At 41.1% G+C, this 27,681-nt stretch overlaps 1 protein-coding gene across 1 annotated transcript in view; it reads left to right on the top strand.

Moving 5' to 3' along the window:
* LOC110501288 (tomoregulin-2) overlaps nucleotides 1-27,681 on the top strand; it is a 138,937-nt gene that overhangs the window by 46,561 nt on the left and 64,695 nt on the right. The window contains exons 3-4 of the mRNA XM_021578736.3: nucleotides 12,464-12,593; nucleotides 26,374-26,400. Of these exons, the coding sequence (XP_021434411.1) occupies nucleotides 12,464-12,593; nucleotides 26,374-26,400 (157 nt within the window). The remainder of the gene's footprint in view (nucleotides 1-12,463; nucleotides 12,594-26,373; nucleotides 26,401-27,681) is intronic.

Below are 27,681 nucleotides of genomic sequence, written 5' to 3'. Positions count from 1 at the left end.
GTTTTCACATACCACACATTACATGTCGTTGTTGATGAAGCTGTCTGTGCCATCAGGGCAGTAACTCGGGTCACTATCAGAGGCCTCATGATGACTTGTCCTTTTCATAGGAGTCAGGGGGAGACTCTGGCAACAACGTAGGAGTTGTCAATGGCACAAGGGTACTTGTGTTGCATGACACACTTTTATTCGAAGGTCTTGCCTGACAACAGTGAAATTAATTATTTTTGGAGGTGGCTAAACCATTGCAATCACATTGTTGGACATGTTATGATACCCACCCTGGCTCCTTCTGGTTGGTCCTGGCATCCGTTCATGACCAGGAGATTAGTCTGGCATCCAACTGTGCACTTTGTCAAACAGAAAAACAGGGTATCAATTATAAACAAGAATTATAAACATAACTCAAAAAAAATACTTAACCTCATTTGGAAGCTAATTCTATGCTTGACAGATGCTCCTGCCTACAATATGCAGACGTTACACTATGCAACCAACTGTGACATGGGTTGGTTTGGGTTTGTTTGCTGCAAATGAGTACACTGTTGTAGTAGTCAGACATGAGTTAGCTACCACCATAGCTACTGGTCCATCACTCTGAATGGAGCCTAATACGATGCCATTGTTAAAGTAGGCAAATAATTTGTAGAAAACAACTTTACCATCATTATGATGTCGACAAATTTGCTAGCAAAGTTTATCAAAAAATAGCTTGCAATACTAATTTTAGCTAGCTAGCTGAAATACGGTGGTGTTCCTTCCATCTTAGTTAGCTAGCTGACTAAAGTTAAACTGCATCTGAAGTCAATCTGGCAACATCACAATCATGACAAAAGGTTTTCCTACTGATTATTTGCCTCCTTTTGAAATGTTACCGCGTTTCCGAGCTAAATCTGAGTTGTATTGAAGTAGCCAACAAACGTCAGCTAGCCTGCCTCACTAGCATTATAGTGATAATGATTAGCTATCAAAATATACATAACAAGCAGTGTCTAGCTATACTCATCACCACTGGTCGAGGGTATGACAGCAGACAGACATTGACAAACAGCAAAAGTGGTAGCGTTGGATGCTATCTAGCAAGATTGTGGGAACTGCAACCACCTATTCCATATGGTAACATTAGGGTCCTTCGGCAGGGCATGCAAACCATGGATAGCTATGTATCCTAGCATGCATTTTTGAACCGAAGGCATGCTCATGGCTAACACTGCTAGCTACTGCTACTACTACTAACTGCAATTATAATCTCGAATCTAGTGGATACTATGCTATTGCTATAACTATACTGAATACACTAATGAACAAAAAATCTGTAGAATGCTTTTCGCTTAGTCTCAAAGAGGACGATTTGTTGTCAGGACGTCACCTTTTGGATTTAAAGGAACGTTATCCTCTCCAAAAATGGTTTCATTGCATGTCACGCCTTGTTATTGTTGCCAAGCCCATCAAGGCCACTGATTAATTCACAGCTCTTTATCTGTTGGCAAGGTTGGACACACATACTGTATGGACAGTGATTTTAAAATAGTGTTTTCAATTGAAATATTTGACACACTTTGACATACATTATTACATTGTGCCTGTTCATTTATACAGTAATTATTATTCAGCATGTACACACCTGAGATTTGAACTCACAAACGCTTGGTTCACGGTAGACCGATTTATGAATTTTCAACGCCAATACCGATAACGATTATTGGAGGACCAAAAAAAGCTGTATACTTTTCCACCATAATTTGCAAATAAATTCATTAAAAATCCTACAATGTGATTTTCTGGATTTTTTTTCTCACTTTGTCTGTCATAGTTGAAGTGTACCTATGATGAAAATTCCAGGCCTCTCTCATCTTTTTAAGTGGGAGAACTTGCACAATTGGTGGCTGACTAAATACTTTTTTGCCCCACTGTATGTTATTTTTTATACAGAAATACCTTATTTACATGTGTATTCAGACCCTTTGCTATGATACTCAAAATTGAGCTCAGGTACATCCTGTTTCCATTGATCATCCTTGAGATGGTTCTACAACTTGATTGGATTCCACCTTTGGTAAATTCAATTAATTGGACATGATTTGGAAAGGCACACACCTGTCTACAATATATAAAGTCCCACACTTGACAGTGCATGTCAGAGCAAAAAACTTGCCATGAGGCCAAATGAATTGTCCATAGAGCTCCGAGACAGGATTATGTCGAGGTACAGATCTGGGGAAGGGTACCAAACCATTTCTGCAGCATTGAAGGTCTCCACGAACACAGTGGTCTCCATCATTATTAAAAGGAAGAAGTTTGGAACCACCAAGACTCTTCCTAGAGCCAAACCGGCCAAACTGAGCAATCAGGAGGGAAGGGCCTTGGTCAGGGGGGTGACCAAGAACCTGATGGTCACTCTAACAGAGCTCCTGAGTTTCTCTGTGGAGATGGGAGAACCTTCCAGAAGGACAACCATCTCTGCAGCACTCCACCAATCAGGCCTTTATGGTAGAGTGGCCAGACGGAAGCCACTCCTCAGTAAAATGCACATGACATCCCTTTTGTAGTTTGCGAAAAGGCACCTAAAGGACTGAGCATGAGAATCAAGATTCTCTGGTCTGATGAAACCAAGGTTGAACTTTTTGGTCTGAATGCCAAGTGCCACATCTGGAGGAAACCTGACACCATCCCTACGGTGAAGTATGGTAGTGGCAGCATCATTCTGTGTATATGTTTTTCAACAGCAGGGACTGGGAGACTAGTCAGGGTCGAGGAAATATGAACAGAGAAAAGTAGAGTGAGATCCTTGATAAAAACTTGCTCCAGAGTGCTCAGGACCTCAGACTGGGGCGACGGTTCACCTTCCAACAGGCCAACGACCACACTTCCAAGACAATGCAGGAGTGGCTTCGGGACAAGTCTCTGAATGTTCTTGAGTGGCCCAGACAGATCCCGGACTTGAACCCGATCTAACATCTCTGGAGAGACCTGAAAATAGCTGTACAGTGATGCATCCCATTCAACCTGAGAGCTTAAGAGGATCTGCAGAGAAGACTGGGAGAAACTCCCCAAATACAGGTGGGCCAAGCTTGTAGCATCATACCCAAGATGACTCAAGGCTGTAATCGCTGCCAAACGTGCTTCAACAGAATACTGGGTAAAGGGTGTGAATACTTATGTAAGTGTGATATTTCAGTTATATGTTTCATACATGTGCAAACATTTCCTCCAACCTGTTTTTGCTTTGTCATTATGGGTTATTGTGTGTAGATTGATGAGGAAATATATTTTTCTTTCAATTTTAGAGTAAGGCTGTAATGTAACAACATGTGGAAAAGGTAAAGTGGTCTGAATACTTTCCGAATGCACTGTAAATCTCAGCTCTGTTAAGTAGACTCAAGAAAAACGATTTGATTGATCTCAGTGATTCAGGAGTAACATTAAAATAGGGTTATATGCCTCATCAACATTAGACAGTTATACAGTAACAAGAGGTGATGTGTAATAATGAAACAAATGTGTTTTTTTGGAGAAAGTTTCTTTGGGACCATCAGGTGAGCTTCTGAACACTCTTACACAGGAATATTCTTGCAAATCAAATGTTTTTTCTCAAATGCTTCGTAAACAACAGATGTAGACTAACAGTGAAATGCTTACAGTACCAGTCATACACACCTACTCATTCCGGGGTTTTTCTTTATTTTTACTGTTTTCTACATTGTACAATAATGTTGTAACCAAATAATTGTTAAACAAATCAAAATATATTTTATATTTGAGATTCTTCAAAGTAGCCACCCTTTGCCTTGATGACAGCTTTGCACACTCTGACAGAGGTTGAGAGGATGATGTTGAGGGAGAAGTTGTTGAACTGGCAACACACTACCAGGTCTCTGACCTTCTCTATAGGCTGCCTCGTCGTTGGTGATCAGGCCTACCACTGTCATGACATCAGCGATCTTGATGATGGTGTTGTAGTCATGCAAGCAGTCGTGGTTGAATAGGGAGTGCAGGAGGGGCCTAAGCACACACTGCCCCAGTGTTGATGGTCAGCGTGGAGGATGCGTTGTTATCAACCCTCACCACCTGAGGTCGGCCCATCAGGAAGTTCAGGATCCAGTTGCAGAGGGAGGTGTTCAGTCACAAGATCTTGAGATTGGTGATGAGCTTAGAGAGGACTTTGGTGTTGAATGCTGAGCTGTAGTCAATGAACAGAATTCTTACATACAGTGGGGAGAACAAGTATTTGATACACTGCTGATTTTGCAGGTTTTCCTACTTACAAAGCATGTAGAGGTCTGTAATTTTATCATAGGTACACTTCAACTGTGAGAGACGGAATCTAAAACAAAAATCCAGAAAATCACATTGTATGATTTTTAAGTAATTAATTTGCATTTTATTGCTTGACATAAGTATTTGATCACCTACCAACCAGTAAGAATTCCAGCTCCCACAGACGTATTCATTTTTCTTTAAGAAGCCCTCCTGACTCCAACCTCTCCACAATGGCCAAGACCAGAGAGCTGTGTAAGGACATCAGGAATAAAATTGTAGACCTACACAAGGCTGGGATGGGCTACAGGACAATAGGCAAGCAGCTTGGTGAGAAGGCAGCAACTGCAATTATTAGAAAATGGAAGAAGTTCAAGATGACGGTCAATCACCCTCGGTCTGGGGCTCCATGCAATATCTCACCTCGTGGGGCATCAATGATCATGAGGAAGGTGAGGGATCAGCCCAGAACTACACGGCAGGACCTGGTCAATGACCTGAAGAGAGCTGGGACCACAGTCTCAAAGAGAACCATTAGTAACACACTACGCGTTATGGATTAAAATCCTGCAGCGCACGCAAGGTGCCCCTGCTCAAGCCAGCGCATGTCCAGGCCCGTCTGAAGTTTGCTAATGACCATCTGGATGATCCAGAGGAGGAATGGGAGAAGGTTATGTGGTCTGATGAGACAAAAACAGAGCTTTTTGGTCTAAACACTCGCCGTGTTTGGAGGAAGAAGAAGGATGAGTACAACCCCAAGAGCACCATCCCAACCGTGAAGCATGGAAACATCATTCTTTGGGGATGCTTTTCTGCAAAGGGGACAGGACGACTGCCCCATATTGAGGGGTGGATGGATGGGGCCATGTATCGCGAGATCTTGGCCAACAACCTCCTTCCCTCAGTAAGAGCATTGAAGATGGGTCGTGGCTGGGTCTTCCAGCATGACAATGAACCGAAACACACAGCCAGGGCAACTAAGGAGTGATTCCGTAAGAAGCATCTCAAAGTCCTGGAGTGGCCTAGCCAGTCTCCAGACCTGAACCCAATAGAAAATATTTGGAGGGAGCCGAAAGTCCGTATTGCCCAGCGACAGCCCCGAAACCTGAAGTATCTGGAGAAGGTCTGTATGAAGGAGTGGGCCAAAATTCCTGCTGCAGTGTGTGCACACCTGGTCAAGAACTACAGGAAACGTATGATCTCTGTAATTGCAAACAAAGGTTTCTGTACCAAATATTAAGTTATGCGTTTCTGATGTGTCAAATACTTATGTGATGCAATAAAATGCAAATTAATTACTTAAAAATCATACAATGTGATTTTCTGGATTTTTGTTTTAGATTCCGTCTCTCACAGTTAAAGTGTACCTATGATCAAAATTACAGACCTCTACATGCTTTGTAAGTAGGAAAACCTGCAAAATCGGCAGTGTATCAAATACTTGTTCTCCCCACTTTAGGTATTCCTTTTGTCCAATTGGCTGAGGGCAGTGAGGAGCGCTATAGAGATTGCGTCATCTGTGGATCTTTTGCGGCAGTATGTGAATTGGAGTAGGTCCAGGGTGTCTGGGATGATAGCATTGATGTGAGCTATGACCAGCCTTTCAAAGCATTTCATAGCTATAGATGTGAGTGCTATTGGGTGGTAGTCATTTAGGCAGGTTACCTTTGTATTTTTTGGCATGGGGACTATCACGGTCTGCTTGAAACTAGTTGCTATTACAGATCGGGTCAGGAATAGGTTGAAATTGTCAGCGAAGACACTAGTCACCTCGTCAGTGCATGTTCTGAGTATGCATCCTGGTATTCCGTCTGGCCTCACAGCATTGCGAATGTGAAGCTGTTTAACTAGTTGGATATAGGGGGCGCTCTTTTAATTTTTGGATGAAAAACGTTCCCGTTTTAAACAATATATTTTGTCATGAAAAGATGCTTGACTATGCATATAATTGACAGCTTTGGAAAGAAAACACTCTGACGTTTCCAAAACTGCAAAGATATTGTCTGTGAGTGCCACAGAACTGATGTTACAGGCGAAACCCAGATAAAAATCCAATCAGGAAGTGCTGCATTTTTTGAAACCGCCTCATGCCAATGACTCCTTATATGGCTGTGAAGGAGCTAGGAGTCAGCTTACGTTTTCCACGTTTTCCCCAAGGTGTCTACAGCTTTGTGACGTCTTTTTAGGCATTTCCATTGGAGAATGGCTGTAAGAGACCATGCGAGTGGTCGCATGGTGTCTCCCGGAGAAAACCTTGCGTAAAATACTGAGGTAGCCATTTTTCCAATAGTTTATTATGAGAAACCAACTGCCTCGACGGATATATTATCAAATACATTTGTTAAAAACACCTTGAGGATGGATCCTAAACAACGTTTGACGTGTTTCTGTCGATATTATGGAGTTCATTTTGAAAAAGGTTCGGCGTTGTAATGGTTGCATTTTCCGGTCGATTTCTCAGCCAAGCATGATGAACAAACAGGAGCTAAAAAGGAACATTTGCTGTTTCGCTAGCACAGACTGGAATATGTCCCGGGATTAATCCGATAACATTGAGGAGTTTATCACATCAGTCACCGGCTTTATCAAAAAGTGCATCGACGACGTCGTCCCCACAGGAGCGGGACACTAATCCAGAAACATTTAAGAAACACTGATTAGCCATCAAACAGGCTAAGCGTCAATACAGGACTAAGATTGAATCCTACTATGGCAGCTCTGATATTCGACGGATGTGGCAGGGCTTGCAAACTAACACAGATTACAAAGGGAAACCCAGTCGCAAGCTGCGAGTCTACCTGACGAGCTAAATGCCTTCGAGGCAAGCAAAACTGAACCACGCATGAGAACACCAGCTGTTCCGGACGACTGTGTGATCTTGCTCTCCATAGCTGATGTGAGTTGTTATTATCATCGGAACAACATTTAACCTCTAGCGACGAGCAATCCCGTATCCGGGAGATAACTGGGAGTCTCCTGAGTGAAAGCATCCAAAGTTCTTCAAAGGTCAATTATTTAATTTGGTTGCTTTTCTTATTTTTGTGAAAATGTTGCCTGCTGCCAGCAGAGCTAGCATAGCATTATGCCATGATAAACTTACACAAATGCTTGTCTAGCGTTGGCTGCAACGCATATTTTGACAATCTGAGATGACAGTGTTGTTAACAAAAGGCTAAGCTTGTGTTTGAATATATTTATTTCATTTCATTTGCGATTTTCATGAATAGGAAAAGTTGCGTTATGGTAATGCGCTTGAGGCTATGATTACGCTCCCGGATACGGGATTGCTCGTCGCTAGAGGTTAAATGTTGTTCCGATGATAATAACAACTCACATCAGCTATGGAGAGCAAGATCACACAGTCGTCCGGAACAGCTGGTGTTCTCATGCGTGGTTCAGTTTTGCTTACCTCGAAGCGAGCATCGAAGGCATTTAGCTCGTCAGGTAGACTCGCAGCTTGCGACTGGGTTTCCCTTTGTAATCTGTGTTAGTTTGCAAGCCCTGCCACATCTGTCGAATATCAGAGCTGCCATAGTAGGATTCAATCTTAGTCCTGTATTGACGCTTAGCCTGGTTGATGGCTAATCAGTGTTTCTTAAATGTTTCTGGATTAGTGTCCCGCTCCTGTGGGGACGACGTCGTCGATGCACTTTTTGATGTAGCCGGTGACTGATGTGATAAACTCCTCAATGTTATCGGATTAATCCCGGGACATATTCCAGTCTGTGCTAGCGAAACAGTCCAGTATCTTAGCATCCACTTTATTGGACCACTTCCGTATTGAGTGTGTTACTGGTATTTCCTGTTTGGGTTTTTGCTTGCAAGTAGGAAGGAGAAGAATATAGTTATGGTCTGATTTGCCAAATGCAGGGTGAGAGAGGGCCTTGTATGTTTTTCTGTGTGTGGAGTAAAAGTATTGTCGCCTCATTTCTAGGTGACATGCTGGTAGAAATGAGGTAGAACGAATTTCAGTTTCCTTGCATTAAAATCACTGGCCACAAGAAACGTAACCTCTGGATGTGTATTTTGTTGTTTGCTGATGGCTCCATACAACCCGTTGATTGTGATCTTGGTGCTAGCATCGGTTTGTGGTGGTAAATAGACAGCTACGGAAAATATAGATGAACACTTTCTTGGTAAATAGCATGGTCTGCAGATTGTGCACCAGAAGATTGTACACAAGCTGTTGTTAACAAAGAGTCACACTCCTCCCTTCTTATCCGAATCTGCCGTCCGGTCTTGACAATGAATAGAAAAACCATGGATATTATCAGACACTACACTGAGAAACATAGAATATGAGTTTTTCAGGTCCCTTTGATAGGATATTCTTAAATAAAGCTCATCTAGTTTGTTCTACAGTGATTGCATGTTCGCCAAAATGTGTCTAGAACATTATCTTATATTCTGAGAACATGCCAACCATGTTCTGTGTATCTTTGGTGGGACGTTGATGAAATATTTGCTTAACCCACAGAAAACTGGACACATTAATGTCCATGCAACGTTCTCATGAAATTTGTCTAGAATTTTAATAACTTATATTTTGAGAACATGGTAACCGTGTTCTGTGTAAGTTTGGTAGCACGTTGTTGGAATATTCTATTAACCCTGAGAAAACTGGACACATGAATGTGCTTGCCATGTTCTAATGATACGTGTCTAGAACATTAATATTTAATATTCTGAGAACATGTTAGTTCTGTTTGACATTAAGGGAATGGTCTCTTGGAAACAGTCCTTGCACGTCACTGGGTCATTCCTATTGAAATGTTAGGTTAAGACCTAATGAGACTCTTAAGGGAACTCCTCTAAACTAGTGGGAACGTGTGTTGTTATCTGGTTTACCTTTTAAGATCGAAATACACACTTTAGTGGCAATTGTCATGCTTTCATGACATTATGGTCATTTTTATGATTAACTGTTTGTATAAGTATAAGAATGTGACCAAGCACATTTTAATGTGTGTGAATCCAAGAGGTAGAGGAAACCGAAACCCGTACAAACCAAACAGCATCAAGGGCACTCATTTCCCTACACTGTGCACAACTTTTAACCAGAGCCCTACAGTATGAGCCCTGTTCAAAAGTAGTGCACTATGAAGGGAATTGGGTGCCATTTGGGTCGACGCCAACCAGTTTTACAGAGCCTCAGTTCCATTTCCTAATCACCATGTTTATATCTGTCTCCACTGGCTGAATTGAATTGTCTGGCCCTGCAAAGCCTTCTGTGAATGGCTAGCCCTCTGCTTTTATTCATGTCTAGATGGGTGTAGAATGATGGATACCAATTTCAATGGATGGTTGGATAAATAGATGGGTAGCGGATTCATTTACTCTTTTGTTTATTGATGCTGATGGGTTGTCATGTTTGGTTTGTATGGGTTTCAGATTCCTCTACCTCTCGGATTTACACACACTAAATTGTGCTTGGTCCCTTTCTTATACGTAAACAGACGGTGATGCTCCTACTCGCTCTCTCCTTTTCACCTATTCTTATCTCTATCTTTTCACTACTCTTCTTTCTCTCTCCTCCTTTTCACTCATCTTCTTCATCCCTTACTTCCTGTCTCCATGTCTCTCTTGCGCTCTCCTTTTTATGTTCAACCTTGTCAAACAACTGCCATGTCCAATGTTATTCGGTGTGCAGCATGGGAGTCTGTGTCGAGTGACAATGTTTGCAATATTTGCGAACGCTTTGTGTGATGTCACCTGCAATGTCAAGGAGGCCTTTTCTACATAGTGTACAAAGTGCCCTGGCCCTGAATGATTGTGTGCCAGGACAGTTTCACAGGCTGGTAGACAACAGGTCTGCATGTCCGTGCCTTATTTCTCTGCCGTAATATAAAGGAAGTGAGGGGAGGTTGGGGCGACAGGGGAAGTTGCTCACAACGCAGAACCACAGCAGCCCCTGCAGGTGTATTTGGGAACAACAGCTCAGCCAGCAGCCTGGAGTAGATACAATGGGTTGGGATGTCGATGATGAATGTAGATGGGCAAAGACACATACATCCATAGACACACACGCACACACACTAACCCAAAAACCTAACCTTAACCCTAACCATAAACCTAACCCTAGCTCCTAACCCTAAAACCAACCCTAGCTCCTAAACCTAATTCTAACCTTAAACACCCTAGAAATAGCATTTGACCTTGTAGGGACTTACAAAATGTCCCCAGTTGGTCAAATGTTTGTTAGTTTACTATTCTTGTGTGGACTACCATGTAAGTAGTTGAAATGCTACCATGTGCTCCAGGTTTTGTCACAGTGGAGGGCTGAAGTTCTGTTCAGAGGTGTGGTCCGTTTTGTAAGGCCCAGTGCGGGCGCAGAAGGCCATGCCATATGGCCTTAGCCCATCGCTTTTGCTCACTGCAGAGAATAGCGGGGGATCAAATTCTCTCACCTTCTGTCTGTTCCTCTCTCCATCACTTCTCATTCACCCCTCTCCTTCGATCCCCACTTCCTTATATCCCTCTGTAACTTCATCCCTCATGCATTTTTCTCTCATACTTCAGTTTTCTGTCTGTCTCTCTGATTCCTCTCACAGCCATTGCCTGTTTATCTCCCTGCATGCTTTCTTTCTTTCTTTCCACTCCTCCTCTCTACCATCCCTCCTTATCAAAAAGGATGAAAGCCAGATTGGGCAACTGAGAACTGTGAGACATTGAGGCTCAGCGGCATCTTTGTGCCTGCATAGCTGTGCTCCGAGACGGAGGGCGAATTCACACGGTTCCTCCTCCTCCTATGCCTGCCTCCCTAAGAGAGGGATATTTAAACCCCCTCGCTCCCCTTAGGGGAGAGAGAGAGGCAGGGAGATGATCAGACTAGGGGAGGCTTTACAAAGAAAAACAGGCACTCTCCAAGACACCGGCAGGTTCTTGCCGGTTATCTTTCCCTCAGTTGCATCATGACTGGCAAAAGACGTCCCTGGTTGTTAAAAAATGTTAAAAAATGGTGAGCCAGATGGAGAGGAGGATGAAAACGTACAGTATAAGCCACCCAGGCCGTATCTGTAGAATTGGCCATACTTTCTTTCTCTTGAAAAGGGGGAGGGAGTGAGAAGGGGAGAGTTCTTCCCTCCATCGTAGAGCTCTCAAATTATTATATTTTACTGTGATCTTTTTCAAACATCTCTGTTACTTATTTACCCCTTCCTTTCTTTTTTCTGTCTCTAATTTCTTCCCGTTGTCCTTCTTTTTTTCCAATCCTGTTTTTTCCACTCCTCTCCCCTTCACTTGTCCTCACCCTACTCCCTCTTCCTTATTCCCCCATCCCTTACTTTCTATCTCTGAGTCTCTTATTTTCTCTACCCCTCCTCCTCACTACTCACCCTCCCTCCCTCTCTTCCATTTTTCCCTCTCTGTTGCTTTCTATCTCTAACTCTCTTCTTTCCTCTACTCCCCCTCACTCTCTATCTTTCGTTCTCCTTCCCTTTCTTTCTCTCTCTTTGATCAGGAGCCAACCCTCTGTTCCTCCCCTCCTGCATTATGGCACCCTCCCTTACTCTCTCAGCCAGTTAAAAATGATCGCTGCTCTGTAGCCCTGCACCGCTTCCAGGCTGTAGAATCGATAGCATGGTTATTTTTGTGCTGCTCCTGGCAGTCAACTGACTGTGTGTGTGTGTGTGTGTGTGTGTGTGTGTGTGTGTGTGTGTGTGTGTGTGTGTGGTTGTGTGTGCGTGCATGTGTGTATGTGTGCAGTGTTCTGCCAGAATGTGAACAGATGAAATGACAGCCTACTGTGCGTTATGCCGTTGTGTAGACCTGCACATTGTTCATCTATTAGGGGCCACCAGAGGCCTGTAAGAGACAGTCTAGCTCCTGTCCTGTGGGACACAACATGTGGGCTCCAGGTATCCTTGTGATGTCACACATGGCGATGACATATTGTTTTGTGGTTTGTATTTCCAGTCTGTGTTCCTGAGCTACAAGCCTATACAGTATTTGCAGTTGAATCAACATGACAATAGAGATACTGTATATATATACAGTAGCCTGGTGGTATAGTTCTGTGCATTGTACAAGAGCTACCTCTCCTATGTATAAACGCGGCACTAATATGAAATACATAAAGACACACAAAGAAATACGTTATGGATGCATAAGCTTGTATATAGGAAATCATAATGTATTACGTGGAGAGTCGAGATGGATGATTAATTTAATAATCTGACCATAACCTTAACCTTTGCTCTCTCTGCAGTGTAACAATGACTACGTCCCAGTGTGTGGCTCCAACAATGAGAACTACCAGAACGAGTGTTATCTACGCAGGGACGCCTGTAAGCAGCAGTCTGAAGTGCTGGTGGTGTCAGAGGGCTCTTGTCCTGTCGGTATGTAGCATCTCAAGGATGGACTTATACTGCACATGTTCATTTGCATGCATGCAGACACACAATCTCACTCTCTCACACACACACACACACACACACACACACACACACACACACACACACACACACACACACACACACACACACACACACACACACACACACACACATACACACACACACACACACAAAAAGCTAAGGAGAATTATTGCCACCTGCAAAGCTAGCCACTGAGACACTTTTCAAGGCACAATAGAGTTCAGCGAAAGGGACTTTCCTAAAGCATGGGTCACACATGCCTATTACTTATAAGGGCTTTGTTAACCTTTTGACGGTAGGGGGCAGTTTTTTAATTTTTGGCTAAAAAACGTACCCATTTGAAACTGCCTATTTCTCAGCCCCACAAACTAGAATATGCATATAATTGTCAGATTAGGATAGAAAACACTCTAAAGTTTCCAAAACTGTAAAAACATTATCTGTGAGTATAACAGAACTGATATTGCAGGCAAAAGCCTGAGCAAAATCCAATCAGGAAGTGCCTCTTATTTTGAAACCTCTCTGTTCCTATGCATGCCTATCCTCCATTTAAAGGGATATCAACCAGATTCCCTTTTCTATGGCTTCCCTAAGGTGTCAAGTCTTTAGACATAGTTTCAGACTTTTATTTTGAAAAATGAGCGTGAAGGATCACATTGCGTAAGTGGATAGGTGGGGGCTCTCAGAGTGAGTTTTGCGCAACTGAGTAAAGCGGCCATTGTTTCTCCCACTGTTATTGAAAAAGCTACACACTCGGTTGATATATTATCGAATATATATTTTAAAAACAACTTGAGGATTGATTATAAAAAAAGTTTGACATGTTCCTGTGGACATTATGGAAATTATTTGGAATATACGTCTGTGTTGTCATGATCGCTCTTTCCTGTGGATTTCTGAACATAACGTGACAATATTTTGGGTATAAAAATCATCTTTATGGAACAAAAGGAACATTTGTTGTGTAACTGGGAGTGAAAACACCTGAAGATCAAAGGTAAACCATTTTTTTGATTGCTTTTCTGATTTTCTTGACCTAGCTACTTAATGCTTAGTGTACATAATGCTATGCTATCGATAAACTTACACAAACGCTTGGATTGCTTTCTCTGTAAAGACGACAGGTGGATTAACAAAAGGCTAAACTTTGTTTTGCAATATTGCACTTGTGATTTCATGAATATGAATATTTTTTTGTAATATTATTTGACTGTGGTGCTATGCTATTCAGCGGTTGCTGATGACAATTATCCCGGTACCGGGATGGGTAGCGTCAATAAGTTAAATGCCTCACTCAAGAGTTCTTGTGTGCCCAATGTTAAATTTGAACCAAAAACTCTCTGTAAAGGTCTCTGAAGGAAGTGCCTATAGTCCATCAAAGTCACTATTATAGCATGAAACTTGGAGATGCAGCCAAGCCGAGTCAATCTGCACTTTGTTGGCCGGGTTCAGCATCCACTAAAGTTGCTGGAACTGTGCTGGAAAAGACTGTAGAGAAGAACATATCAGAGCCAGCACAGCATGGTTTAGGTCAGCACAGTAGTGTGAAAAGGGTATGAGACTATTCGTGCCATGTTCACCACTACAGTAATCTGTGATTATCCCGCGATTCCTTTATTCCAGATAAGAACCTACAAGCATGTTGAAAAGGTCTAGCGTTTAACATCTAGTAAGAGTCGTGTTCATTAGGGTATGCAACAGAAAACGTTTTAAAACATTTTGAGTGGGAAACGAAAATTGGACAATGATTGGTAGTCCAGGTAGTCCGTTTCCGTTTGTTGTCTGACCAAAGTGAATCTTTGGCAAGGGGAACATGTTGGCTTCACTCAAAGTTTCACTGGCGGGGTAGAGTAGCACTCTTGGGGTGTCGCTGACTCAGTTAACCTCACTGCCAGCCTGGTCAACTCCACTTAGGGGACTTTAAACACTCATATAGCTCAGCAGTCCAAACCACACTCACAGGGAACACAGTCAGACTTGGAGTCGGAGTGTGTATGTGGGAGGTTGTGATTTGTTTCGCAAGAAAAAACTTCACCTTCTCGCCTGACTCACATGGAAGCTCTTAACTCTCTGTAAATTGCTTGTGTGTTTGTGATTTTCTGTGCGTCGCGTGTGTGTACATGCACGCGTGTTTGTGTGTCTTTTTGTATGAGAGAATGGCTTTTTCCACGTGATAAGAGCTAATTTCGAGGAACAAGCTTTAGAAAACAAATGGAATGTGGTTGTACTTCGGCAGAACAGGCGTGATAGTGATGAGAATAGGCTGACAGCTCCCTCCCCTCCTTCACAGCCAGCCCCTTCATCCCCTCTGTGTTTCTTTCCCTTTATTTCACTCCATTCTTCACTGTCATGTCAAAAGCGTGTGTGGTAAAAATCCATTTAGACACGATTTATGTACCGGCCAGTGACCCTTGGAAGTGGTCTTACAAACAAATGACAGGAATAAAAAAGGGAGTACAGAGCACAAGAAAGTTATTACCCTCTGTCGTGATGTTGTTATCGTTAATATGATGACATGTATTTATCTAATAATTAACTATGTTTATAATTACGTGATTTTAATTAATCCTGTAACCATTAACTCAGTAACCTGGGGCACCACGGGAAAAGTTTGTTTATTGAGTGACCGTTTCCCGAATTTCACTCAGAAAATATCAGAATATCAATTTCATGACAGTCACTAATTAATTCATTTCCTCATCAGTCTCATTCTGAACATCGCATAATTCGTAAATCTGCACATACCTGGGTCTCATTAAATAATTCTGTACCACACACATTTAGTTGATTATTTATTTACCAACAAGCTAAATGATAACATAAGATACATAAACAGTCTAGGTTATTGGTTAGAACTTAATACAATGGAAACAGGTCCCTGGTTCACCAAACACAATATGACACGTGTTACACAAGATGGATATTTAAAGAAAGCAAGAGAGAGAGAAAGTGCATGAGAGAAAAGCACACTTGCATACATTTGTAAACTATGCTTAGTTTAACCCGAACACCTTGCCCCGAACTGCAACATTTATGGGTCAGAACTATAATGCATGTATTTACGTGTTGAAGATCTCCGTTGGGTATCTCTTCGTGGGCCGAGTTCCGCTTAGTGGGATAGGTTTGGTCGATGCCCTGTACTTCCGATGGCTGAGTCTCCTTCGTTATCGAGTGTAAGTCTCTGATTGTCCACACGATGTCACAATGTCCTTTCTCTTGGTTGTCTGTTTCCTTTGACTCGTTCTGTGAGAGTGGTCTTCTTAGGGGGCTAATCAGCTGTGTCGACATTCCCAGCTTGGGTAGGTGGGCCATGTAGACAACCGATGACTTGAAGAGAATAACCGGTTGGTCCTTCTTGAATTCACCTTCTTAGATTCAGTAATCAATCGTAGCATTGATTGTTAAGATGTTCCTTTGTCCTCTTCCTCAACTTAGTCTGCTATGTAAATTCTTAACTCACATGTTTTATACCCCAGGGTAGAAAGGGGCATTCCCATCTTTATGACACACTCTCTGGGTTCCCTGTGGTGTAGGTAGTTACAAGGCAAGGTATCAGAACTTACAATGATCTTGTTTAGACAACTTGAATCACAGTTTGTAAAAAAAATATCTTTGATCTGAATATTGTACATATAATGAAAACTCTTCAAGTTACAACATCATCATTTCACTCTCAATGACATCACAAAATCATGGATGGAATATGAAAATTCATTTTCATATTCCATCTATCATTGTTACCAACATTTTGGCTGATGAAATATAATGTCCCACATTCCATTTACTGAGGTAGATACTCCATAAGGCCCACACAGACATTCCAGTCCCAAACACTAAAGGTAAAAAGGATTTGTCTGCTGCCTTAAGATTTCCAATGGGCGTGTGATTTGCACTTTTCGCACCAAAGTACATTCATCTCTAGGAGACAGAACACGTCTCCTTCCTGAGCTTTATGACGGCTGCATGGTCCCATGGTGTTTATACTTGTGTACTATTGTTTGTACAGATGAACGTGGTACCTTCAGACATTTAGAAATTGCTCCCGAGGATGAACCAGACTTGTGGAGGTCTACAATTTTCTTTCTGACGTCTTGGCTGATTTCTTTTAATTTTGCCATGATCAAGCAAAGAGGCACTGCTGGAAAAATGACTTGTGTCATGCACAAAGTAGATGTCCTAACGGACTTGCCAAAACTATAGTTTGTAACCCTGTTATGGATGATGCGAATTTTCGCAGCTTTTTGTTAAAAATCGCGCAACATTTCAAAGTCCTGCTACTCATGCCAGGAATATAGTATATGCATATGATAAGTATGTGTGGATAGAAAACACTCTGACGTTTCTAAAACTGGTTAAATCGGGTCTGTGGCTATAACAGAACGTGTTTAGGAGTAAAAATCCCTGGTAAAACTGTTTACCAAAAACAAAACAAAAATATTCGTCCGCCATTCAATGAGTTGTTTAAGATGAGAGAAAATATATGCGAACCCCCTGTAAACGCCTACAGCTTCCACACGGTGTCGCCATTGCTATCAATATCAGAATCATTTATCCTTGGTTACAACACGAATAGACCCCTCCTTTCTTGAGGCGCATCACAGTATGTTGTGAAACTGAAAAAATGGACGATGATTTCCAGACTTGCTGCTATCGAATACAGATCGCCCCGTGATCAATTTGATACATCATTAACGTTTATTAATACCTAACGTTGGTTTAGAAAACTTGTTTGAAGTGATTTGTAAAAGTTTATAGGCGACTTTTGTAATTTTAAAAAGTGACGTTGCGTCTTGTAAATGGACTTTTCTCAGCATCAGACTGGTCTTCAGCAAATTACATTTTGGGTATACAATGACGGATTTAATCGGGAAAAATACCCAATTGTGATGTTTATGGGACATATAGGAGTGCCAACAAAGAAGCTCGTCCAAGGTAATGAATGTTTTATATTTTATTTCTGCGTTTTGGGTAGCGCCGGCTACCGCAAAATCTGTTGTTTACGTGTCGTGCTGGTATTTTGGGGGGTGCATGCTATCAGATAATAGCTTCTCATGCTTTCGCCGAAAAGCATTTTACAAATCTGACTTGGTGGCTAGATTCACAACGAGTGTAGCTTTAATTCAGTACCTTGCATGTGTATTTTTATGAAAGTTTGAGCTTTATCGAGTACTTTACTCAAGTACTATAGGTGGCGCTCTGAAATTTCCGCTGAGCTATCCCTGTGCAGGGACCACCTCCATAAGAAGTTTTAACAAGAAATTTGTGTAGTGGTTGAAAAACAAGTTTTAATGACTCCAACCTAAGTGTATGTAAACTTTCGACTTCACCTTTATATTTAACTAGGCAAGTCAGTTAAGAACAAATTCTTATTTACAATGACGGCCTAGGAACAGTGGGTTAACTGCCTTGTTAAGGGGCAGAAATACAGGTTTTCCTCCAAAAGAAAAAAACAATAGGCTGAGCAGCACCTCCTACTGATCCATCTAGAGGTACCCGTTTGTCTCCTTTCCAGGGTTGCAAACCCAGCCCCGCTTAGCTTTGATATTTGTCACCATTGTGGTATTGTGAGAATGATTGTTGACAAATCTCCACTTAATAGATTCACTGTTGCTATCAAAATCTAGATGTTGGATTCACATCTCCAGCGCAACCAAATATCTAAGTTAAAGAATATGTCTAAATCATATCTAATTGTATTTAAATTTAAAGTTAAAGTTTGATTTAGTCATATTAATTAACTTATGATTAGTTAACAAATGATATGTTGCATTCAGGTCTTGATCTCAACCAAAAATAAAAGTTAAAGATTGGAAATATTCATGCATTGTATACAGTTCCTTAAATGTTGATATTTGGTTGCGTTGTCAACTAAACACATTTCAATTTTACCCTTGTAATATGTAAATAGTTAAGGCTATTTTACAAACTAATGTAACAATATTTATTCAACTTTAAAATTAGTTACACATCCTTGGCCACATTTTGAGGTTACTGTAACAATAAATGTTAAAGTAGCATGCGAATGTTGCAGGTCTGTGGAGATCTTCACAATTGGATTAATAATCTGCACATGATCTGAAACGGCAATGACCACTTGAACCACTGTACTTAAATTATCTTAATTGCAGTCCAGGTCATTTTGGTTGTGCTAGTAGATGAAGTACAGTGATAAGATTAATATCTGTTAAAAAAATATCTAAATTGTACCCCATTTTAACTTTGTTGTTCTTTTAAATGGTTGACAGCACAGTGAAATGACATTGGGAATTCAACACATTTTTTACTGTATTTTTGAGTGGGTGAAAATAGTTTATAATCTCATTGATCAACATATCAACCAAATATTTCCCAATTCTCCACTTTGAAATGATGTGGTGTGCACAGTGGGTAGTTCCTTTCATGGCTTAAATAAGAGCTGTCACTCAATCCTTCATCTGCCTACTCACTCTCTCCATCTTCTTCACTACCTCTAGAGAAAACATCACACGGTGTGATGGATGTATATGGATACCATGCCGATATGTTCCCCCATATGGTTTCCTTTGTGCTTAAATTGTTCATGATAATGTAGGACTCATGTTAAACTCTGGAATGGACTGTCAGTGAATGTGAATGTGATATGTTTGTATGTTTAAGATATTCCTGGACAAACTTGATACTGTATGTCCAGGCATATCTTAACAGCATCTGATTTGGATGGTTCACACCCCGTCTAGTATTCTCTGATAGGCTACGCTATCTCCATGAACACCTGTGTTTACATGTAAACAGGTCTGGTCTCCATCAGTACACTAGCCTACATGTTGACAACACAGCTCGGCTCCTTGTTGTTGTTTACCTCTGTAAACACGTCTGACAGCCGTGTGACAGCAGGGCTCTGTCCTCCCAGCAGCCCTGTGTGACCAGAGCCAAGGCCGAAAGGCCAGACGTCGGGATCTGATGTCTCTGCCAAATGGCAAACAAAAGGACACAGTGCCAAGGTTCGTAGTCATGCTACCATGCTACTGAGGCATGTACTCAAATGCATTTCTTTAGGGCACCACTGTGTACTTCTGATATTTGCTGGGGGGGGGGGTTTAAGTACTGTTTTACCAAGAAACTCTGTAGAGTTTCTGTAAGGAAGAAGACCATGTATAAAAGTTGCTTAAAATGTTCCAGCCCTGGTTTTGCAGTATTTATGATTTACAACATGACACGTATCTATAATTTAGCCTTCAAGTTGTAGCATCTTTTATTTTTTAACCTTTTAACCCTATTTTCAACAGGCTGTTATAGCATGTTTTGACAGCCCTCCTGCATCAATTTACATCATTAGTCTCCTTTTGGGTTTCTGCAGTTTAATGTTATAATAGTAATAAAAACTGCACTTTTTAATTTATTATCTAAAATTTTTGTCTGTACATGTGAGTAATATGATGGAAGAACCTACATCATTTGAAATTCAAGAAAAACATTTTGGGGAAATCACACTGGGCAAAAACTGTTTGAATCAACATTGTTTACATGTCATTTCAAAAATCTATATGATGACATCAAATCAATGTGCAAAACTGATTGGGTTTGCTAAAAGTCATCAACGTAAGGGCATTTCGTCTTTTTTAATCTAAATCCAATGACATGGTGATGTTTTTTGTTGATTTCACATTGAATTCACGTTAGTTGACAACTCAACCAAATGTAAATCAAAACTCGACATTGAACTGGTGTCTGTGCCCAGTGGGATTGTAGTATACACAACCTGAAAATGCATTAATTTCAATGTAATTGAATATTCATGTTTGGACACAAAAATACCATAATTTGGTCAAAATCAAAATCAGTCCCTTGACTTCTCAACCGCCTGGTAGTGTCATGCCCTGACCATAGAGAGCCTTTTTATTCTCTATTTTGGTTAAGTCGGGGTGTGACTAGGGTGGGTAATCTAGGTTGTTCATTTCTATGTTGGCCTGGTATGGTTCCCAATCAGAGACAGCTGTTTATTGTTGTCTCTGATTGGGGATCATATTTAGGCAGCCATTTCCCCACTGTGTTTTGTGGGATCTTATTTATGTGTAGTTGCCTGTGAGCACTTAATTTGCGTCACGGTTTGGGCGTTTAACCATTACCATAGCCACGTGGAACAGTGAAAACTGAGTCCATTTCCCCATAGGTGAACAAGTTTTTTTTCCAACATGGCCGAAGGCAGGTGCTATTGAGGGAAAGTCACAACATTGTTACAATGTTTATTAAATATTTACCTTACCGAATCTCACCGTGAGCGTTTCCATCGCCTCCTTCCTCTCTCCTTTATTCCTTTCTCAAGCATGCAAACAAATTTGTTTTTGTTGTGAAAACAGATCAATATCGATGTTTCTAACCTGATTTCAGTTGGTTTTCCATTTTGTGACTTAAGTGGGCTACAGTCTGTCTGTTCCTATCAAACTGCAGATGTGTTCCTGCCTGTGCTTTAGGCCAGCATTCAGGTAGACAGGCCACCACCAATTATTCAGACTCCTTGACTTCTCCACATTTTTGTTACGTTACAGCCTTATTCTAAAATTGATTAAATAAAACATTTTCTTCATCAATCTACACACAATACTCCATAATGACAAAGTGAAAACAGGTTTTTAGAAAATTTTGCAAATGTGTTAAACATAAAAAAACTGATTCTGAAATAACATATTTATTGATTTGTTTAACACTTTTTTTTGTTACTACCTGATTCGATATGTGTTATTTCACAGTGTTGATGTCTTCACTATTATTCTACAATGTAGAAAATAGTACAAATAAATAAAAACCCTTGAATGTGTCCAAACGTTTGACTGGTACTGTGTAAATAAGGTATTTCTATTTTTCTTCTAAGATTTTTTGAAGGGTAGGATAATTAATGAGGAGTAAACTTGATTTATCTCCGTTCTTATTAGAATTTTTCAATTGTAAACAATAAAAATTGTTTCATACCTTGAAAGGTACCGGATAGCAAATAGTTTCTGTAATGCAGGCATCCAAAATTGAGAGGTTATGAGGTCAAATAAAGCACTGCTTTTAGGGCTGCTTAGGCAGTCACAGCTCATTGAGCCATATGTTTGGTTGACTGGGAAGATACACAATCCCAGAAATCGAAGGAAAATGTGTGGAGTCACTGTAACCTCTCTTCAGTAGTCCCATCTGTCTGGTGAAAGACAGGAGTCTGTGACCATATTTAGTTAACCTGCGCGAATTGTAAAGTTTTACCCATCTTTTTAATCAAAAATAATTTATTAAGCTGCAAGGTGTAATCGCATGAGTGATAGTTTTGGAGATCAAGATTGTTGATCCACAGAAATGGACAGGAATGTGAAAAGAAAACAGATTGCAAAACCTGTGTGTGTGCATGTATGTGGGTTTACATGCATGTGTAGGTTCCTGTGTGTGCTTGTATGCATTCGTATATGTGTGCTCACACACATTTCTGTAATGATTTAATTAATTCAAGTGCATGCCATGGGGGATTTGATTAGTTTGTACATGCGTGTAGATGCCATTATATCTTTGCTTCTGGTTCATGTCCTGGGCTATCCATCTGGTCACAGCCAGAAATAATAATGAGAACTGTGGGCCGCAGAAATAGCCCGTTAAAACGCATACTTTGCTTTTACATGGAATGAGAAGTGGTTTAATACAGTTGGTTGCTTGAAATGTGGCCAATATCCATCCCTCAGCCCCCATGCATCTCTCTCTCTCTCTCTCTCTCTCTCTCTCTCTCTCTCTCTCTCTCTCTCTCTCTCTCTCTCTCTCTCTCTCTCTCTCTCTCTCTCTCTCTCTCTCTCTCTCTCTCTCTCTCTCTCTCTCTCTCTCTCTCTCTCTCTCTCTCTCTCTCTCTCTCTCTCTCTCTCTCTCTCTCTCTCTCTCAGGTTACAGTCAAAATGTTATAATCCAAAATTGTAATCAGTAATGGAATTTTTGGATCTGTAAATAAAATTGGTTTAGCCACAGAAAAAGAATGGAACCTTCCCGCTAGCCATGATTGGCTGAGATAATGGATGGGCTGGACATGCTGAGAGATGAGGTTAGATTGGTCTGCCATGTAGCACGATTCTGTCTATAATGAGCTTCCCAGTATGTGTAGGTAATCCTTTTAGTCAATTTTAGTCTAATCTGACCAGAGTACCTTCTTCCATATCTTTGGGGAGTCTCCCACATGCCAAAGTGTTTGCTTATTTTTTTTCTGGACATTCTTCTGTAAAGCCCAGCTCTGTGGAGTGTACGGCTTAAAGCGGTCCTATGGACAGATACTCCAATCTCCACTGTGGAGCTTTGCAGCTCCTTCAGGGTTATCTTTGGTCCCTTTGTTTCCTCTCTGATTTAATACCCTCCTTGCCTGGTCTGTTAGTTTTGGTGGGCAGCCCTCTCTTGGCAGGTTTGTTGTGGTGCCATATTTTTTAAATAATGGATTTAATGGTGCTCCGTGGGATGTTCAAAGTTTCAGATATTTTTTAATGTCCCAACCCTGATCGGTACTTCTCCACAACTTTGTCCCTGACCTGTTTCGAGAGCTCCTTGGTCTTCATAGTTCCGCTTGCTTGGTTGTGCCCCTTGCTTAGTGTTGTTGCCGACTCTGGGGCCTTTCAGAACAGGTGTATATATACTTAGATCATGTGACACTTAAATAAAGTCCACCTGTGTGCAATCTAACTAATTACAGTATGTGACTTCTGAAGGTAATTGGTTGCACCAGATCTTATTTAGGGAATTCATAGCAAAGGGGGTGAATACATATGCATGCACCACTTTGCCGTTTTATTTTTTTATTTTGAAATAAGTAGAATTTTTTCATTTTCACTTCACCAATTTGGACTATTTTGTGTATGTCCATTACATGAAGACCAAATAAAAATCAATTTCATTGAAAATTCTCTGGTAGAATGCCCTGCTTTTATTTCATCACACTCACAACCGTAAGTTATTTTCTGTAATTAGCTCGCCATTAACTTGTAAATAATTATCTTGTTGTGAGTTTATTTTCATGTAATACTGAATGACAACTGTATACTGACATGTCAATAGACGCAGTATAAACCATACTTTAGTCTTGAAATCTTTGGTTGTTTAGTACACAACTGTACTCACTGATTAACACATGGCCTCACATGTAAATCTTTAAAGATATGAGTGGGGCTAAGGCTTAAAGGGTTTGAACGATGCTAAATGGGTGTAGACAAAGAAGAGCTCTCCTGCATGTATACCAAAACATTCAAGGTTACAAGTTTATCAACTTTCCAAGCAGAATTACTTTCCCATTGTTCTCAACTGTAGTAATCACTTTTCTAGTCTCTACTTTTATCCAATGTAAAAAACACAATTTCAAATTTAGCTAAATAAGTCTGAATCGAGCCAGTCGGTCACAAGTGAACGACATCTATTGCAATATAAATCAATGTTAGAGTTTACATACTGTAGATAACCTATAGCAATCGGGGAGAAGGGCCTTGGTCACAGAGGTGACCAAGAGCCCGATGGTCACTCTGACAGAGCTCCAGAGTTCCTCTGTGGAGATGGGAGAACCTTCCAGAAAGACAACCATCTTTGCAGCATTCCACCAATCAGGCCTTTATAATAGAGTGGCCAGACAGAATCCACTCCTCAGTAAAATGCACATGACAGCCCGCTTGGAGTTTGCAAAAGGCATCTAAAAGGACTCTCAGGCCATGAAAATCAAGATTCTCTGGTCTGATGAATCCAAGATTGAACTCTTTGGCCTGAATGCCAAGTGTCACGTCTGGAGGAAACCTGGCACCATCCCTACGGTGAAGCATGGTGGTGGTAGTATCGTGATGTGGGGATGTTTTTCAGCGGGAATGACTGGGAGACGAGACTGGATCGAGGGAAAGATGAAAAGTACAGAGAGATCCTTTATAAAAACCTGCTCCAGAGCGCTCAGGGCCTCAGACTGGGGCAAAGGTTCACCTGCCACCAGGACAACGACCCTAAGCACACAGTCAAGACAGCGCTGGATTGGCTTCTGAACAAGTCTCTGAATGTCCTTGAGTGGCCCAGCCAGAGCCCGGACTTGAACCCGATCGAACATCTCTGGAGAGGCCTGAAAATAGCTGTGTAGCAACGCTCCCAATCCAACCTGACAAAGCTTGAGAGGATCTGCAGAGAAGAATTGGAGAAACTCCTCAAATACAGGTGTGCCAAGCTTGTAGCATCATACCCTAGAAGACTTGAGGCTGTAATCACTGCCAAAGGTGTTTCAACAAAGTACTGAGTAAACGGTCTAAATACTGTATGTAAATGTGATATCTCTTAACAAAAATAATTAAAAAATCTAGGTGTCTAAATACTTTCCAAAATATAACTTTTTAGAAAATCATTTGAAATTGACAAGTTGAAACAGCCTATAAATAATTAGCAGACAGAGTGCCTTGGTTTGAGGGCAGTGTGGGTTAACCACATTTTCTGCACAAATCTGTCGAATATTGGTCTGATGGAAACTACAACTCCCTACTAGATTGCACAGTTCGGGTTTGATCTGATTGACAGTATTTCTAGGGAAAATGCGCATTGCGCTCACAGAAAAAAATGGAAAGAAATGGAATTCAAATAATTGAACAAACATGAGTCATTAGTTGGTAAAAAACTAAAAATAACCCACATTTTGGTTAATTGCTCAGCATTCGTAAGTGATTACAGTTACATTTTCTCTGTAATCGGTTACATGTAACGGATTATTATTCTGAATGCTAGTACGGATATTTGGACACGGCGAGTCTCTCTGCTCTTTCTCCCTCTTACATTTTCTGTTTTTATCAGTAGATATGCATTCTCAAATAGTACATTTTAAGTGTGTGTGTTAGTGTGTCAGTCTGTGCGTTTGTGTGATAGAGTGAGAGTAATGCAACATAGCCTTAGGTGTCTGAGACACAGCAAGGTTAATAACTTTCCCCTGGTGTTCCTCTCCTCCCCAGTAAAATGTAGTCTTTATCTCAATAGGATCTCCTTGTTAAAAAAAAGGTGAAATTAAAAAATAAAACAATAATGATTCTCTAAAGTATTAGTCTTTATCCTTTTCACTCATTGACAGACAGTCGTAAGGTTTACGTAAAGAATAAAGATGGTTAACTAGGGGTCCTCATTTTTAGGCTTATCAGGTTTGCCTCTAGCTTTACAAAGGAAACCTGGGTCATGTTCATTAAGGCACACTGTAACAAACTTTATTTAACCATTTGCAACATTATATGAAAATGAACGTTTCTTATTGGATAAGTCCAGGTACTGCTTCCCTGTTTCAGACCATTTTCTCCTGTTTGGTGCATAATGATCATGGTGGGAGTGAATGTCTGCTTTCTCCCCTAGTTGGTTTAGCATAGTGGGCTGCTGCTTCTCATGTTACCACTGCAGCAGCTCCAATAAGTGGCAATCAGTATCCCTTTCAGAGGCATATCACTAAACAACATTGTAAGCTAGATTTCTTGGAGGATGCTTTACAAGGATGCAGCAGGATTCGAATGGGCATGCAGATGGACTGATATACCACACAACCATATTGAGCAAACATATACAAAGACGGTGATAGATTGGAAGATATAATTTTGTGATTGTGAGGTTGTGATTAACCAATGCACACACACAATAGTTGTTAAGCAGGAGGCTTGGTTCATCTGTTGTCACAAACCATTCTCAGATGTTGTCTTTAATTCTCTCATTCTCTCCCTCTTTATCTCTCTCTCTCTCTCTCTCTACCCCTCTTTCTCACTCTCTCTCTCTCTCACAGATGCCGGGTCAGGCTCGGGAGATGACGGTAAGATCGCTCTACTCTTTTCTCTTCATTAGTTTTCATTTTCCCTTATATTACTGTTGTTTCTGTACTCATTCTCCTTGCTTAGAAACCTGACTGGCACACTACTTGGAAGTGAGCTTTCACATAACATATTCAGATGGGGAACGAATGCATATTCACAAACATGCACGCACGCGCTCAATAAACACACTGCATGGACAAATGAACAAACGCGCTCTAGAACATAAACACACACACACAAACACTAACATGTGTTTGTATTCTCTCAGACATGCAGACACATCCTGACACACACACCATGCAATAACTAAATAATCATGCATGTAAACAGTAAGAACACTCTAACATGCTTAGCAAACCCCTGTACCATGCAAATGACACCCTATTCCCTATATAGTGCACTACATTTGACCAGGGCCCATAAGTAGTGGAACATGTTGCCATTTGGGATGCAGCTATGGTCACAGAGCCTGGTGAGAGAAACAGGAAATTAGTCCCTTTTCTGGAGTGTGTTGCTTGCTTCCTCTTCCTCTCCATCTCTCTCTCATCCCCCTAACTCTCTTTCTCTCCATAGCCCTCTCCGTCACCCACTCTCTCTCTCTTTACCCCTCTCTTCACACTCCTCCTTCTAATGTTGCTGTTATAACCTGTATGGTGGAAGATCTGGGATAAAAGTAGAAAGGAATGGGAAGCTTTTGAGTAGGTGACAGGAAAGGTGTAGGTACGAGCGTACATGCTTGTGTGTATCTGTGCTAAAGAGATGTAATTCTTGTAGCTGGATTTTCTGTATATACAGGTGTTTGTTTAGCTCATGTATGTTGATTTGTGTGTTTGCGTGCGTGCATGTGTTTGTGCGCTCTCGTTCGTTCATGCAAACATGTGTGTGTTCCTGTGTGTGTATGTGGGTTTGTCCATTCATTAGTGCATGTGGATAGAGGAATAGCAAGTATCCCGGAGCCAGATATGATAAACAGATTGCACTCTGCCTATGGACCTCCAAATGAGAGACAGACAGAGAGAAGCGGAAATGAAGAGGGTGGGAGGTCAACCAGAGAAATAGGACAGAAATTACCATAGAGATGAGGAAGAGAGATAAAGAAAGGGAGGAAGCAGCAGGCAGAGAGTGAGAATGGAGGTAGAGTGATAGAATAAGATGGAGGGAGGGTTGACAATGATAAGGAGGAGGTAGAGATAGATGGAGAAATAATAGAAATGGGAGGATGGCAGGAACAAGGGATAGAGAAAATATGGCAGTTTATGGGTAAAAAGAAGGTAAAGACA

Source organism: Oncorhynchus mykiss, chromosome 22 (assembly GCF_057628025.1).
Source record: "Oncorhynchus mykiss isolate SJ-2025 chromosome 22, ASM5762802v1, whole genome shotgun sequence".
NCBI lineage: Eukaryota > Metazoa > Chordata > Actinopteri > Salmoniformes > Salmonidae > Oncorhynchus > Oncorhynchus mykiss.
The sequence above is the reverse complement of the archived record's forward strand: the minus strand, read 5'-3'. Positions and strand labels throughout refer to the sequence as shown.